Consider the following 17,167-nt stretch of genomic DNA (forward strand, 5'->3'; position numbering starts at 1 on the left):
ATCAGAGTCGACGAGCAGAGAGTTAGTGTTGGATGCTGACGGAGTTCCAGACGAGACTTTGACTCTTGAATGTTCATGATGCAAAGAGGTTCAAAGTGGATTCTCCTCTCGGTCCGTTCAACCTTCACGCGTTTGTGGAAGAAAACATTTCAGTCCAGGTCTGAGAGTTTTCAGACAAACGAGACGGGAACGTTTCTAAATATGATGAAAGACTAAGAACTGATTGAAACTTTCATTTATCCATCACAATAAAATGTGATAAGTTAAATCCTCAGTTGATCTGTTAGATGTTCGAGCCGATGATGAAAAAGTGTAACACGAAAAATGGCGTCAAAGCTGAACATCTGAAAAAGATGTGTTTTTTTACCATTTTGGCTCCGCCCACACGGAAACATTTTCTCCAACCACGATAAAGCAAACACATCTTAGACCGTCCACTTCTACTGGTCATGTGATGTAAACAGGAAGTAGATTCTCTCCTCAGCAGTTGGTTGCTTAGTAACAGAGGAGCAGTGATGGTGAAGAGTCAGAGCAGGATTCCGTTTCTCTGAGCGACGACGAGATGGAACTGTTACCGACAGGAAGTGCTACCGACAGGAAGTGGTACCGACAGGAAGTGCTAGCGACGCTTTGTGTTCACCGCTGGTAGCCGAGTCATGTGACTGACGAGAACCAATCAGGAAGAGAACGTCTGCGTCACCGTTTACTAAAGTCTCAGTTTCCTGTCAGACTAAAAAAAAAAAAACGAGGCGTTTACTCTGATAACCATGGCAACAATACCGTGTGGGCGGAGCCTGACTCGGAGTTAAACAAAATGTGAAATCAGTCGAGTTCCATTTCTAACACCTACACTGTTTTTATGTTTTCCATGATTTTCACTTTTGATTGATTTGAATAGGTAGCAAAGTAAAATCACTTTTATATCTCAGATCCCTTTTCTGACTCCGTTTCCCAGAGATCCATCCGTCAGCACGGTGGGGGGGTGGGGGGTGGGGGGGTGGAGGTCATGTTCTCGCTGCGGCGTTCAATCCGACGCCTTCCTGTTCTCCACCCGGCAGAAACTGGTGCGTGTTCACTTCTACACATGAAGGCTTCACTTTGGTACAAGCATGTTGCTCCTTCACCTCATTCGGATTCAGATCGGTCGTGACCAGCGTCTCTCTCTCTCTCTCTCTCTGTCTCTCTCTCTCTCTCTCTCTCTCTCAGGTAGAGGAGAGTTAACTCTTCAGTCTCTGTGTTTCTCTTCGTAACTTCATGATTAGCAGGCGGGAGGTGCATAGCTCAGGAAACAGACAAAAGACGTTAGTGAAAAAATGTGATAAGAAGAAAAAAAAAAAAACAAGAAGCACCCGTTTGTCCCCGGTGAGCGACGGCTCTGAAACGTCCCGGAGCCGAGAAGCTGAGCCGGGCCTCGGCCTCGGCAGAGTTTCAAGCTTCCCAAGAGGAAACAGTCAGAGTTTACCCGAGCCGAGCCGAGCCGAGCCAGTTCCACGACGAGTCCCAGTGTGCGTCGGTCTGTGTGTTACTTGTTGCGCAGCAGCTCCAGCTGGTCCTGGTACTCCGTGAACAGTCTCTGGAAACGCAGGTTCTCTCCGATGACGGGAAGAACCTCCCTCAGCAGCTCCCGCTTACGAAGACCCTGAAAACACAGAGGGCCGAGCGGTGAGCGGCCGTTTCCATGGTGACAGAGCTCGAGGTGTAAACAGCGTTCTCAAAATCAATGCACCTCAATCATGACAGCTTGTATTTAGACCTCTAAGACCTGAACCTTTGAGACCTGAACCTTTAAGACCTGAACCTCTAAGACCTGAACCTCTAAGACCTGAACCTCTAAGACCTGAACCTCTAAGACCTGATCCTTTAAGACCTGAACCTTTGAGACCTGAACCTCTAAGACCTGAACCTTTAAGACCTGAAACTGTAAGACCTGAACCTGTAAGACCTGAACCTCTAAGACCTGAACCTTTGGGACCTTAATCTCTAAGACCTGAAACTGTAAGACCTGAACCTTTGAGACCTGAACCTTTGAGACCTGAATCTCTAAGACCTGAACCTTTAAGACCTGAACCTCTTAGACCTGAACCTTTAAGACCTGAACCTTTGAGACCTGAACCTCTAAGACCTGAACCTCTAAGACCTGAACCTTTGAGACCTGAACCTCTAAGACCTGAACCTTTGAGACCTGAATCTCTAAGACCTGAAACTGTAAGACCTGAACCTTTGAGACCTGAATCTCTAAGACCTGAAACTGTAAGACCTGAACCTCTAAGACCTGAACCTCTAAGACCTGAACCTTTGAGACCTGAACCTCTAAGACCTGAACCTTTGAGACCTGAATCTCTAAGACCTGAAACTGTAAGACCTGAACCTTTGAGACCTGAATCTCTAAGACCTGAAACTGTAAGACCTGAACCTCTAAGACCTGAACCTCTAAGACCTGATCCTCTAAGACCTGATCCTTTAAGACCTGAACCTTTGAGACCTGAATCTCTAAGACCTGAACCTTTAAGACCTGAACCTCTTAGACCTGATCCTTTGAGACCTGAACCTTTGAGACCTTAATCTCTAAGACCTGAAACTGTAAGACCTGAACCTTTGAGACCTGAACCTTTGAGACCTGAATCTCTAAGACCTGAACCTTTAAGACCTGAACCTCTTAGACCTGATCCTTTGAGACCTGAACCTTTACCTTTAAGACCTGAACCTCTTAGACCTGATCCTTTGAGACCTGAACCTTTGAGACCTGAACCTCTAAGACCTGAACCTTTGAGACCTGAACCTTTAAGACCTGAACCTCTAAGACCTGAACCTCTAAGACCTGAACCTCTAAGACCTGATCCTTTAAGACCTGAACCTTTAAGACCTGAACCTTTAAGACCTGAACCTCTAAGACCTGAACCTTTAAGACCTGAACCTCTAAGATCTGAACTTCTAAGATCTGAACCTTTAACTTTGTTGTAATGTTACTTTCTATAAATATTGGTAAAAAGTGAGTAAATAAGAAGTAAAAAGTGAGTAAATAAATACTGGTTTCCCATTTTTTAATGCTCTCCGATGCATGTTGTATTTATTGCGTTTTTATGTTTCTATGTTCATTGTTTGCACCAATAACCAGAGCAAATTCCTTGTATGTGTGAACGTACTTGGCAATAAAATACTTCCCTAACCCTATTCTCTGAAACACTCGTGGCAAAGGAGAAACGCTCTTAGTCTAAGTTTCAAAGAAGCGTTTCAGACGATGGACGAGAATGTAATCAGATTACATCCGAGTTTCATGAACCAAAACAACCATGACAAGAACTAAGAAGAAGATTCCGAACCAGACGATGTTCTTGCTAAAGTTTAAAGATGATTTACAGGAAAAGACAAATGTTGAAGCTATTGAATGTTTTTCTTTCTGCCTCAGACACTAAAACAGGGGTTTTCAACCGGGGGTTCGCGGCCCCCTGGTGGTCCGCGACGGCATTGCAGGGCGAAATTCGCTTTGATATTTCAACACATTTCCAGATTACTCTTGAATATCGTGAAAAATATCTAAAATAAGAAAAATATGTCTTAAATAATATAAAGGTGCTGGTGATCATGAGTTTAAATTTAAGTAGGCCTCAATTGTTTGTGTGATATTGTATGATTATCATTTGTGACATATTCTGCATTACTTTGTCATCTTCCCTCTTCAGTTGTAGCCCCAGTTTATGTTGATTGTTATTGATCACCGTTACTTTAACGTTCTCTCAACATGTCAGCTACATGTCTGTACATTTAAGCCATGAACGTTATATATTGATGTACATATGGTTCTGAGATGCAGTACAACTACAAACTGCATTTTAATTTTGTTTTCAATTCATAAGCACTGAGAATCAACCGTTTTTGTTGTTTTTTCACAGATTTTTCTAGATTTGTTTGAGGTTTTTAAATAAAACCAACATGGAAAACCAAATGTTAAAACTCCCTTCTATCCACGTACACACACACACACGTAGGCACATCAGTGGGCCATGGATTACTCTCTAGTCAGCATGGTGGTCCCTGGGACAAAACCAGTTGAAAACCCCTGCACCAAAACATTAAAGTTTTTGTAAGCGTTGCTGATTCAGCTCTTTTCAGGTTTTCAGAGTTTCTTTCCGACACCAACGAACAGCACGGTGTGTAAACCTACCAGAGTCGTGGGCTCCCAGGATGTGGCAGCAGACTTGTGGACGGGACCCAGCAGCTCCTTGCAGAGTTCTCTGAGACGGAACTCGGAGCCTGGACGGAGGAAGACACACATCAGAGGAAGCCTTCATCTTCACAGTCACATGTTCATCAAAGTGGTCGTAGCAGTAAGTGATGAGACAGAAATGGTTCCGAACCTTCGTTGACGAGGAACCGGGCGTAGATGAGCAGCCAGTAACGATACTCCTGCGCCGACTGGAGGGTGAGAGCGGCCGCCAGCTGGTTCTCTAAGAAGGCCAGCGTCATGCTCTGCTGCAGGTGGTGCGGCGTGGAGGACAGACGGGACGCCAGGCGCCCGGCACTGCAGGGACCACAGAGTTCATCATCAGTGGACTGAAGGTTTGAATCCCCTGGTGACTCAGTTCGATGCCTGCTCGTACAACTGAGGACACTTTGATTTGGAATGAGGAAAATCTGAGATTAGAAAAGGTCGTACTTGAGGTTGCGTCCCTGCATTACAGCCAGTGGCCCCGAGGACACAGGTGCATCATGGGAAGGTAGGCAGCTCCTGAAGTCTGCACACTGAACCAGCGAGTCTCCTTTGTCTGCTATCAGAGTCCTGAGGGACACAGAGAACAGGTCGTCAAGTCAAATCATGGAGATCACTAGGATTCATAAACTACAAACTGAACCTTTAAAGCCAAAACGATGGATCCAACATTTCCTGTGCATCCGTCCATGATTCACAACAGGTGGATACGTGACACTCATCAGGGTCTCACCAGGTCTCCAGCGAGGAGCTGAAGCAGAAGGACTTCCCGTTGGAGAGTCCGACGACGGGGACCCCCTGCTGAGTCAGCAGAGACTGAGACACCGTGATGTCAACGCCTGCAAGCAAGAGCTCGTTAGTGACAAAGGACACGACTGGACCTTCAGACTCAAGGTTACTGTAATCCATCACTCGTTTAACATCTAAAACTCAGGGATTAAAGCAAAAAGAAATCATCTGACTGAAAAATAAATCGGCACTCACTTTGGGTCGTGGCTGCTTACCGCCTCGATATTTGAACTTCACGTGGTCCATTATCACTTACTAGTTTAAAGCTAGGGCATAAAACCAATATTTTTTTCAAGACTTCACTATTCGTGTTAATGGAATATAAATGACAAAACGTCTGCACAAGTTGTCAGAGCATTTATTTCCACAATGCTTTCAAGAACAATTAAATGCCAACGCATGGATTTTTTTTTTAAATGCCGCGTCAACTTATCCATTCAAACATGAGAAAGACGCAAGGCATGGTTCACAAACAAAAGGTTAAAAAAAATCACAGCTGATTGGTGAAGTTATTGCAAATCATATCAGTGTTACACCACCCCCCCCCCCTGTTTTTTTTTCTCTTCGGATCTGCATCGATCTCATTTTTAAGGCCGATTTATAGTCGTTTTTTACGCACGCAGCTTCTACGGACTCGTTTTGGTTTATAGTTCCCCTACAGTTGCGCGTGTTGCAACGCAATTCACCGCCAGACCACTAGGCGGAGTAATGTTTGTTGTTGAAGTCGGCTCTTCTTCGTGTGTGGCACACGTTCATATACATCGCCACGGCGGCTCCTCAGAGCCTTTTTCTGGCGGACAAATCCTCCGGTCAGTGACGGGTTCTACTAGTGTTCATAGTTTCGGATCTTTTCTGCCAAGTGCTCTTCTATTTTGGTCTATATTCGTTCTTCTAAATCTTCCGTGGTTTCCGGGTATGAAACCGGAAATGCGACTCCGGACGGCCGATTTATACTCGGCTTTTTACGCCTTATGCGAGCGGAGTTGACGGAAATCCGTCATAGCGACAGAAAACTTTAATCCATGAAAACGTTAGTTTAACTAACACCGAAAGAACAAATTTTAAAATAAAATCCTGTTGTTTATGTTTAGATTTTCCTACAATGTTGGACAAACTGTCCCTGGACGTTTCTCACCAGATAAGATGTTCCTCAGAGACTCGTTCTTCACCAGAGCTTTCTGTCTCTGAACGTCCCTGCAAAGACAAACCACAGATAAATAAACTGAAACCAGTGGAACGACCGTCTCCATCAAGGAATCTGTAAGTGAGCACCGACCAGACGGAGAGCGCCGCTCCAGCCGTCAGCGCCATGACGAAGTGGGCGGCGCAGTGCAGGGCGGACACCGGCGTGCCCAGCTGGATGGCGGGAAGCAGCCGCCGGCCGCAGGACGAGAACACAGACAACATCCTGTCCTCGCAGGCCACGGCCAGGACGTCACTGAGGGAGAAGAGGAGCCGGAGAAGAATGAGTTTCTGTTGTTGATGAACGGAACAAACAGAATCGACCGAAGACTCATCATCTGAGTGACGTGTGGGCGGAGCCTCCACCTGCTTCCTGCAGCGGTGACCACGGAGCTGGGCAGCAGCGTGTTCCAGTCCCGTCCGTCTCTGGAGCATCGCAGCTGGCTGAGCTTCGACCCGGCCGCCGCCGACACCTCGTTCTCCACCTCCAGGAACACCGAGGGCTCCATGCTCACCTTCACACACACACACACACACACACACACACACACACACACACACACACACACACACACACACACACACACACACACACACACACACACACACACACACACACACACACACACACACACACACACACACACACACACACACACACACACACACACACACACACACACACACACACACACACACACACACACACACTTTCCATTACAGCTTCAGTTTCAGCCAGAACTAATGAAATCAAATGAAATCCACCGGGGATCAGACGGAGTTCTACCTGCAGACTGAAGGATTTCTGGGTTCTGGGCGTCGGGAGCCTGAGGACAGCGACCGGCGCCGGAGCAGCCGTCGCTCTGCTCGGCTCCCGCTCGGCTGGAGGAGTCACCTGACAGGAAGAGGAAGCACGTCATCAATCTGTGCAGCGTCACAGAGCATCTCCCACCAGAAAAAACACCTGCACATTCTCACTTTAATGTTTATTGTAGTAGAAAATTAACTCAGCAAGGTTGAAAAAGTGTTTTGTATAAGTGTTTGAAGACTTCTCAAGAGACTTTGATGACTTGTATTTACATACAACAAATGGTTGATGACTTGAGCTGTTTTATGGTCCGAACTGTTTATGACGTCAATACAGTGAGACCTTGTGCGACTGAATTACCATCAGAGGAAGGAGTGTATCTCCTCAGGGAACACATGTGAATCAGCTGTTGTGTTTAGTTTCCTGTCCTCCCCCCACCTATGGGAACCTGTCTGGATTGGCTCAGAGAGACAGCCCTATCCCCTGGTATATAAGACCCTTGTATCTGACTGTCCTGCATCTTCACTCTGAGACCCTTGTGGTTTCCCTGTGTTGATCCTTTCTGCAGAAAGCCCCTTATTAAACACACGTAGATAACTTTGTTGTTTGCAGCCTCTTGTATCTCCAGATTTCCATCACATTATTCAAAGGAATAAATGGATCCTTTTATATCTGATAGTTTGCTGAAGCCCTGTCTCTACCTGGTGAGTGAAGGGTTGGGCCATGGGAGCGGAGATCTTGTCTTTCCTGGGCCGTCCCTTCTTCCTCTTCTCCACCACCTCCGCTGCGTCCATCAGCAGATCCTGTTTCCTCTTGCTGAACGACAGGTTCTTGTTGATGGAGGTCATCTTGTCCTCGCTGTCGCTGCTGGAGTCTTCTTTGGCTTTTAGGTCTTTCAGGACAGAGACTCCGTCTTTGGGCCTGATGGACAAAAGGAAAAAGTCTCAGTTTGTTTAGTGAACGGATTCTTTGCTTCTCAAAGTTCTGCTCCGTCCCATCGATGAACTCTTGAAAGCTACTTCACTTGAACGGAGACCTTTCTAGAGGCACGAGTCCAGAGATGGAGGTGATGACGGCCGTGATCCCCGGCGTGGCCTTTGACCTCTCGGTGAACCTGGAGTCCAAAGCTTTCATCGGCTCGATCTTGGAGGCGGAAGTGAGCAGCAGCGTGGATTTCACACTGAAACATATGGAAACCAGGAAATGAGACGGAGAAAATCAAGAGGGACATTCGTGTAAAAGGACGAGCGTGAGAACAGAAAAGACAATGGAAGTGGTCTCGTACCCGTCCTTGTCCTCCAGGCCCTTGAGGCCCCCGGCTGCAGACGAGGTCAGCATGAGGTCGCCGCCCGGCCTCAGCCCCAGAGCGGAGGCCGGCCCCGGGCAGGAGTCGGAGCTGAGCTGAGGGGTGAGATGGTTGGACATGGAGCAGCCCGAGGGCAGGATGGGGACGCTGTTGAACAGAGCCGGGGAGAAGTCCCTGCAGAGACAGAAGGACAGTGCAGGGTTCATACACATTTTGACCAATGGATTTCCATGACTTTTCCATGACTTTAAACCAAATTTCCATGACCGAACATTGCGTGAAATCTCGGTGTATACGCGAAAAAGTGACAAAATGTAGTATTCAAACTAACAATGAGAATTCCAAGGCATACAGCACACCTTAAATGACACAAACCCAAGTATGCCTGCTTATATTTTGAGCATATATCTTTAAAAATGTATGAATTATTTAAAACTCAGCGTAAATGAACTAGGGATGGGCATTCGATTAAATTGTCTTAATCGATCGTCGGAAGAATTAACGATCAATTTTCGATTAATCATTCATATTTTTATATTAAAATTCACTATTTATAGCCTATATTAAAATGCAGTGAAAATAGAAAACACAGCGTGTTTCCTCATTGAGATCTTTATTACAAGATGAACAACTCTTGTTGCAGTTAAACAGGATCCGTTCAATGTTACACTTGTAAATAAGCGCTGCTGTCCTCCTAAGCCCCGCTGAGAGAGCAGCTAGCCGCTGAGAGCTAGCTCGATCTGACGGCTCTCGACCTCTCAGTCCGGTCGTTGTAACGCCCTCACTCCCGGAACCCCTCCCCCAGACCCGGGTCTGTCCGGGTTACCCTCCGCGTGGACTGAGGGTCCGTGTGCGGACATGAAGCCGAGCAGCGGAGGCTTAGCTCCGGGCTGCTTCCTCCAGCTGCTAACAGACACGCTGTGCTGCGTTCAGGGCAACTCGGATATTCCGACCTCCTGCCACATAGCGAACATGCAATAGTTTATCGATGAAAACATGTCATCAATGAAATTCTTAATGATCAATTAATCAATAGTCGAGTATTTATGCCCATCCCTAAAACGAACGACATGAAAATAAGAATATAACAAATTTCCATGACTTTTCCAAAACTTTTGGGAAATTATTTTTTTCCATGACTTTTCAAGGCCTGGAAAAACACATTTTAAAATTCCATGACTTTTCCAGGTTTTCCATGACCGTACGAACCCTGACAGTGATCGTCTGCTCCATGGTCCTGAGAAGGAAGGAGATCGGATCTGACAGGACGTTGAACTCACCCCGTGTCCAGCTGAGCGATGCACAGCGGCGTGATGCGTCTCCTGCCGTCCGCCGTCCTCGTCTCCACTTGTTTCTTCAGGAGGTTCTGCAGGAAAACGACACAAATCAGAGAAATTCAAGATCCAAAAATATATGATAAAAAGTGTTGAACAGTATTTGAACATGTGCCAAGTCTGATCTAGTTGGATCTATTCTCTGTATCTTCTGCTCTGATGTCTACAGGCTCGTTCACACCTTGTTGAACCTGGACATCATTTCAGGGTCTGAAACTGTAAACTTAATATTTGAATGGCAAGAAATGAATTAATATACAATGAATTCATAATGATTCATCATCAAATGCCTCAGCCTTCTGACTTTGTCCCTTTGAAGATGATTCATTTCCGTGTCCCACCTTCCTGATGTCCTCCAGAGACTCTCCGTTCATCACGCTGTTGAGCTTGGGGGCGGAGGACTCGGGCCCGGCGCTGCCCGGCGCCGCGGCGGCCTGGGACGAGTTCTGTCGCTCCTGCTGGTACTTGAGCATCTCAGGGTTCTCGATGATGGTGGTGGAGAGCTGGGCCTCGGTGCTGGTTATAGCCAGACTCTTCCCGTAGATGTTCTGGTGAATGCTGTTCTGTACGTCAGAGGAAGAGAGCGGAGAACTTGGATTTGGGTTCTTTTTGGTGCTTGAGAGAAAACAGTCGTTTTTTCCTTTGCTCACAAAGTAAATGTCATGTTTCAGTTTTCTATGGAAGCTTCTGCAGAGGGTGAAAATCTCTTCTCCGTCTCTAACAATTGATTTTGTGTTCAGAGATTTAATCATTGTTTGTGTTTGTAGCCTGATGTGAGTTCGTGATGTGAGTCTTACCTTCTCCTCCTCGCTCAGCGGGTCTCCCAGTTCATCCAGTGAGAAGTCCAGGTAGGCCACAGTGCCGTCCATGGAGCACACCAACATCCCCAGACCCGTCAGAGTCCTGAAGAACACACACACACACAGAGAGACACACACACACACACACACAGACACACACACACAGAGAGACACACACACAGAGACACACACATTGACTTTCACTTTCACTGATGACAGAATCAGGGAAACAGGCACAGACTCTCATGTGTGTGTGTGTGTGTTGCAGGAGTAACTCACCAGGAGATGTCCATAATCGATTTATCGAAGAGATCATGAATGACCACCAGGGGGCGCTTCAGTGAGGTCAGCTGGAGAGAGAGAGGAAAGACGTTAGGGGACTTGTGATCCCCTCATGTGTTCTCCCTCGTTAGACGAAAATGAGGTGAGGAACATTCTATCGAACACGGAAGTCGTCTCTATTTCACTCTACACGCTTTTTAGCTAAATTTTCTTCTCGCTAACAATTTTCGGAACTCAGATCGACTCAAGAACCTCGACAACACGTAGACTCCTCCTCCGACATATCGCAGACGACTACAGCCGGTCAGAGCGCAGGCGGTACGAAGTCGAGACTAGACGCACTAGTTGAGGTTTCTTCTGGTGAAAGATCGTGAAGTGCGTGACCTCCTGTCGCAGGTCGGTCGGTACGAACTCACAACGACTGCAGACTCCTGATCATAGACAGGAAGTCGTGTCGTGTGAACTGCTCGGTGATCGGACTAATCTGAAAGTCGTTTCAATCAATGGTAATCAGGACGTTTATGTTTTTAATGAGATGGATCATCTCTGTGGAAACTGTTTTTGTCTGAGCGGATTCAAATCATCACAAACAACACGAGTGAGGCATGAAATGTTTAAACATGAGGGACGTGCATCCGCGGTAACCGTTAGAACCCAAACCCACCCAGACGGAGAGCGAGCGGTCCTTGCTGCCGACGGCGCAGCAGCAGTACGGACAGCTGGGCTTCGGGGAGCTGCCGTTCTTCTGTTTCTTCTTAAAGATCTTTGGGTTGAATTTCTGCAGAGAAGAGACAGAAACGTCAGAACGGTGACCAGACCCCGAGGGAGAAAATCTTCAAATGAACGAAGACGAGGGTAAGACGTCCTCACCACCACGGTCACAGCTTTGCGGTGACCCACAAAGTCCATGTTGGTCTTCCAGCCGTCCCTTTCCACGATCTGGGCGGTGGGGCCGGAGTTGTTCATGGCGTGAGCCGACACCAGGTACTGACCGTCCGGAGACCAGGACAGACGCAGGACGTGGGTCGTCCCGCCGCACTGAGACACAGAGAGAGAGAGAGAGAGAGAGAGAGAGAGAGAGAGAGAGAGAGAGAGAGAGAGAGAGAGAAGAGAGTGAAACTGTGTGACAGGTAGGGACGGGAATCGGCAGGGAGCTCCCGATACGATACTATCACGATACTGAGGTGGCGATACGATATGTATTGTGATTCGATATTACGATTTCCTGGGATTTCTTTTTTTTTTTTTAAATACTGGACCATGGAAAAATGTTGAATTAAACCTTCAAATACAACACAGTCAAATCCACTTAGAGCTTCACCAGTTTTATTTCAAATATTAACATTAACTTAATGACTGCCGGGCAGCCAATAGAGAAAATAAATAAAAAAGTTCCCTATTATTGTATAGCCCCTGTCAACTGCACACAAACTGACAGATTAAGAAATGTAAGCCACCTAGGCTACTTTTAAACAATAAATAAAAGGTAAATTAAATAGAATGAATAAAAGTTTACTTCAAATATAAACTTTGAAATAAACAAAAAGTAGGCTATTGTTGTTTGCATGTAGGCGATACAAAGCTAGTGCTTGGGTATGTTTATATTCTTGTGCAAAAACAAGAGCTGGTCAACATGCTCTGGGGTGATGTTGCTCCCCCCATATACCCCCCCCGGTATAAACCAATAAATATGTTTAAAAAAAATCATTCACAAGAATCGCGATTTGTAACTGAATCGATATCCCCCCCCCGATCCCTAGTAACAGGACAGAAGTTACAGAAACATCAACCTGAAGGAATGAGTGAGAACACAGGACGAGCCCAGAGGAGAACCAACGTGTGTCTCTGTACCTCGTTGAAGGGTTTGGTGATGTTGGCCTCCATCTGCCAGTCCATGGTCCTCCACACTTTGAGGCTGTGGTCGTCGGCCTGGGAGGCGATGTACTTCCCCACCGGGTCCCAGGTCAGGCCCTTCACCAGCCCAGTGTGTCCCCGCAGACACGTGACCATCTCTGGAGACACAGAGAGACAGAGGGGACATGGATCAAGAGAGGCCGAGAAATAAATCCTGCTCCAACGACAAGCAGCACTGGATTAAATAACAAAAAGTACAGATTCATTTAAACAAAACACTTAATAAACTATCATGTCAGCTTTTAAAATAACGTGAATTCATTGCGTGATGAAATGAAATCAACGTTTGATTGATCCACGCGTCCGTGTGAAGCCAGTCGAGCGTTTAGCTTCAGTCTCGTACCTGGGAATTTACGAGCGTTCCAGATGACGATGGTGTTGTCGACGCTGCAGGAGGCGAGCCACACGTCGTGAGGAGACCAGGCCACGTCCATCACGTCTACCACACACACACAAACACACACACACACACACACACACACACACACACACACACACACAAACACACACACACACACACAATCAGATATCAACATGTGAGTCTAGAGAAAAGTTAAATTGTTACTAGTTCAGATACTAGTACACAGTGTGTGTTATGTGTGTTACAGTGTTCACCTGCACATCTGACTCGTTGTGTAACTTGTGGGAACATGATGTGTGTGTGTACATGCTGCATGATTTATTGTTGTGTTACCTCCGGTGTGATTCCTCAGGATGGTGACACACCTCCACTGCTCCACGTTGGCCAGTTTACTGCTCGACCCGAACACTGTGCTCGGACCGATGAATCTGCAGAGACACACACAGGCAGACACACACACAACACACAGTCAACACAAACGAGCAGTCTGCCTCAGAACAGGGTCAGGAACTGATCCTTTGCACTTAAGAATATAGGTGTGTGTGTGTGTGTTAGTCATTGTGTGATACCTGAACTGAAATATCATAATTTTCCTACATGCCACTGTTCTGTTTTATAATATAAAGTATTTTATTTGTATTTACGACTTTAAGGCCACTGTTGTTTTTTGTATCATGAATTTTGTATCGATAATCGTGGAAATGTCACGATATCGGAATCAACTGCGACAGTTTTGGAATCATTGCTACTTGTTTTGTTGTAAAAGCATCATCTGTATTTGCTGATTGTGTGTTTGTACGTACGCCGCTCTCCTCCACACCATGACCAGCTTGTCGTCTCCTCCTGATGCCAGGTACAGTCCGTTGTTGGACCAGCGCACACAGTTCACACACGCTGCACAGACACACACACACACTCGTGTTAACTTTGATAGTTCGACGTCAGAACACGACTTTTGCAACACAAGACATTTCTGAGCAGAAGATTCGTTGCAGTATTTTACTGAATAAACCAGAAGAAATCACTTGTGGATAAGAATCAGAGAAACACCTGAAGAGCTGTTGTGTATTAATCAATAAATATTACATTTCTACGCTCAACAAGATGATCTGACTCAACAACAGATATTACAGTGAGGATGGTTACCTAGGTGATTGTCCATCTGGCAAAGCATTTTGGGAATACTTTCATTCTTCTCGTCCTCCTCTCTGAGGACCGGCGCCATGTTCCAGATCATCACCTTTCCAGAATCTTCCCCTGATAATAAATACAACGCTTAGAAAAAACAACATACACAAAAAAACAACAACACACACACACACTGCTGACTTTCTGTGTCATGACAGTGATGAAGACAACCCCCTCCCGAAAAAACACTATTTTTGGGGATCTATAACCTGAGACTACAGGATTAAAATATCATGATATACATTCAGTGAAAGTTTTTAAAAAGTGTACATATCTATATTAATGTAAATGTGGATCTTCAAAGACAAAAGTCCATTTCAGAACAAACCAGTGAGCAGTTCTCTTACCTTGTCCACCAGTTGCAAACTTTGTGCCATCGGGATGAATGTCCACTGAGAAGATAGGTTTGCCTGAGAAACACAACGTGAAACGAGTGAACTTCAACGACACAAACCGGTTATTATAATAATAAGAGAAGAAAAAAAAAGTAGATTTTCAGGGAGAAAACATTTAACGTGACCAAGAAATAATTAACTGAACCATTTTTAAAACTTGGCTTCAGGCGGATTGTTTGGGATTCGGACTGGAAACCATCTCGATGTGAAACGGTGATAACCACTGCACCACCATGCCGCCTATTATTAATATTATTGCTAAATGTGCAAATATGTATTTCTTATTAAGTCGATTTGTTTTCTTGTTGTTGATGTGAAACAGTTTTAGATGAAGCTCATGTATAAAAAGTTTGCATACAAATACACCTTATTATGAATATTACAGTGTTAACCTGCCTTCTGTTCTGTCAGTTATGTTATATTAATATTTAAATGCAGAACAAATCACTCTTCCTTTGTTTTCTAACATGTTAAAGATATTTCACACAAAAATATATATGATGGTTGCAGGGTTCGAGTCAATTCATAAATGTAAATAACTTAATTTATATTGTTGCATCTCATGAAGGAAAAGCTTTATTGTTGCTTTTATCATTCTTATTCTACATTATCTGTAAAACATTTATCAATTTCCCTTTGTTATTGATCAACAAAAATCATCTGTTGGTTTATTGAAAGGTTCTATTATTTGAAACCACTTAATTAGTGTGAATATTTCTCCTTGTTGAGTTACTTTTATTGTTATTGTATAATGTGAGATGTTTTATAATCAAAACAGATAAACGTGGTTATTGTTGTGATTAGCAGTAGTGTGATCCTGACTGTGTGGACCTGCTGGTTGTGTGTACATGTGTGTATCTCCAGTAACTACACAACGTGATGAAGTGAAGTCTCTCTAACAACAGGAGCTGGTGAACTTCTCCATCAGGAGCGGATCGCCTCCATGTGAGAGCTCGCTAGCTTCGCCCGGAACCTCGACTCCTCTCCCCGGCGGCGAGCTCCACCGACTGACAGCTCCCAGGACCCGGCAGCCGGGGCTCGGGTCCACGTGGAGCCGCGGAACCGGGACTGGAACCCGGGCGGGCTCGATGGGCGACGGGATGTAAGATGGAGTCGAGGCGAGAGCCCAACTTGGAGGCTGTGGCAGGTCAGGGGAGCTAGCAGGGGAGCTAACATTGGAGCTAACAGGGGAGCTAACAGTGGAGCTAACAGGCTAACGAGCTAGCTGACGTTAGCAAACAGGCTAACGAGCTAGCTGCGGTTAGCAAACATTAAGATGGCAGAGGTTCAGAGCGAAGCTAACGAGCTACAACCAGCAGGTGGGCTTCACTTGTTGACTTTGACCCGGTTCGAAGGGGCTCGTCCCCGGGGGCAGCTCGTGTGGAGCCCCGCCGTCGAGCCCCGCGGACCCCCCCTCCCGACTCCCGGCTCCCGGCGGGCTCTCACCGTTGTGGCTCACCCAGCTCGGCTTGAGCAGCTTCATGGTCCCCGATACTTTCTCCACCCTGCTCCGGCCTGCGGTCCACAAAGAGCCCGTCCAGCGGGCGGCACCGGGCGGGGGAAGCGACTCGAAGCTCCGGCTCTTTGTCTCAAACTCTGTGCGACACTTGTCCGCGGTTGTGCCCCGGCTCCATCACCTCCGCGGCGGCAGCGGCAGCAGCTTCATCCCGGAGACTGCGAGCTCCGAGCCGGAGGCGAACCCGGACCTAGAGCGAGGTGACACCGGGGGCAGCTCGGGAAGCGTTTCCGCTGCTTTTGACCGCGCACCGGAAACGTGTGTCAGGCAGCTGTCACAATAAATCCACCGGGTGCTGACTTTGAAGGATTAGATGTGAAAATAAAACTCAAACATATTTTCATTCATCACGTGTTTTTCATCTGCTTTAATGGAATCAACTGAATCCGATATAAAACATATAAAAGCAACTTCACAACGAGATTTACGAGACATGCTTTTTATTTTGAAAAGACTTATAACCTGTTATGCGGAAACTCGGGAATTTAAACTGCACAGAAAAGTATCGAGTTTTCTTTTGTTCGATTTAATCTGAGAATCGAACAATCCAGAAAAACACGTGGAATCTGTAACGTTCTAATGAGACGTGCAGTAAATAAAATATGAAAAACATAATGTGGATAAAACACGAAACGGAAGCACGAAGCAGGATCAATTCATTCAGTCCGACCTGCTCCACGTCTTAACTGATCGAAAAATCATATATATTAAACATTCTAAACAATAAAATCGTCTAATTAAAATATGATTGGGTGCAGACTTTCAAAGATGAATGAAAACTTAGATACTTTGTCCTTAAAATCCTAAAATCGAGATCAACATGAGGCTGTGACACAAACTGTAATTGTATTCATAAAATAATTAATACCAAGCGTAAGTAAATAAATTATCAGGAATAAATCTTGTGCATTCTTTCTCTGTTGTCAAAATCATAAGAATAATATTTTTTTAGTTTAGATAATAAAGGATTAAAGAATAAAGAACACCTGAAGTAATAGTGAAATATAAATTACTGACATTGTAAATATATCTATTTTATCTATTTAAGATCATTATTCCAGAGTTTAACATTCATGTTGTTGAAA

At 45.6% G+C, this 17,167-nt stretch overlaps 1 protein-coding gene across 2 annotated transcripts; it reads right to left on the reverse strand.

Moving 5' to 3' along the window:
• Nucleotides 1–997: 997 nt before the first annotated feature.
• Nucleotides 998–16,277, reverse strand: LOC133002072 (protein HIRA). Of its 2 annotated transcripts, none has more exons than XM_061071814.1 (25): nt 16,013–16,277; nt 14,519–14,581; nt 14,130–14,240; nt 13,787–13,877; nt 13,317–13,411; nt 12,966–13,061; nt 12,560–12,720; nt 11,579–11,746; nt 11,373–11,486; nt 10,706–10,776; nt 10,424–10,529; nt 9,968–10,189; nt 9,573–9,658; nt 8,272–8,466; nt 8,023–8,166; nt 7,688–7,907; nt 6,966–7,073; nt 6,545–6,693; nt 6,273–6,434; nt 6,132–6,190; nt 4,941–5,046; nt 4,655–4,777; nt 4,356–4,519; nt 4,163–4,251; nt 998–1,639 (listed from the first exon to the last, which is right to left on the reverse strand). In XM_061071814.1, the coding sequence occupies exons 1-25, from the start codon at nt 16,047–16,049 to the stop codon at nt 1,523–1,525; spliced, it is 3,057 nt and encodes a 1,018-aa protein (XP_060927797.1). In that variant the 5' UTR covers nt 16,050–16,277; the 3' UTR covers nt 998–1,522. The 2 variants fall into 2 exon arrangements, with proteins under 2 accessions (XP_060927797.1, XP_060927796.1); XM_061071813.1 differs by having other exon boundaries at nt 8,011–8,166.
• Nucleotides 16,278–17,167: the final 890 nt, after the last annotated feature.

This window comes from Limanda limanda, chromosome 5 (genome assembly GCF_963576545.1).
Source record: "Limanda limanda chromosome 5, fLimLim1.1, whole genome shotgun sequence".
Classification (NCBI taxonomy): Eukaryota; Metazoa; Chordata; class Actinopteri; order Pleuronectiformes; family Pleuronectidae; genus Limanda; species Limanda limanda.

What these genes read in the sequence shown, in the direction of transcription:
- LOC133002072 (XM_061071813.1), bottom strand. Translation starts at nt 16,049, where the DNA reads ATGAAGCTGCTCAAGCCGAGCTGGGTGAGCCACAACG. An exon ending in CTAGAAAGGTCTCCGTTCAA is followed by an intron (nt 7,908 to 8,010) that starts GTGAAGTAGCTT and finishes TTTGTCCATCAG; the next exon opens with GCCCAAAGACGGAGTCTCTG. An exon ending in ATGCAGGGACGCAACCTCAA is followed by an intron (nt 4,520 to 4,654) that starts GTACGACCTTTT and finishes TGGTCCCTGCAG; the next exon opens with TGCCGGGCGCCTGGCGTCCC.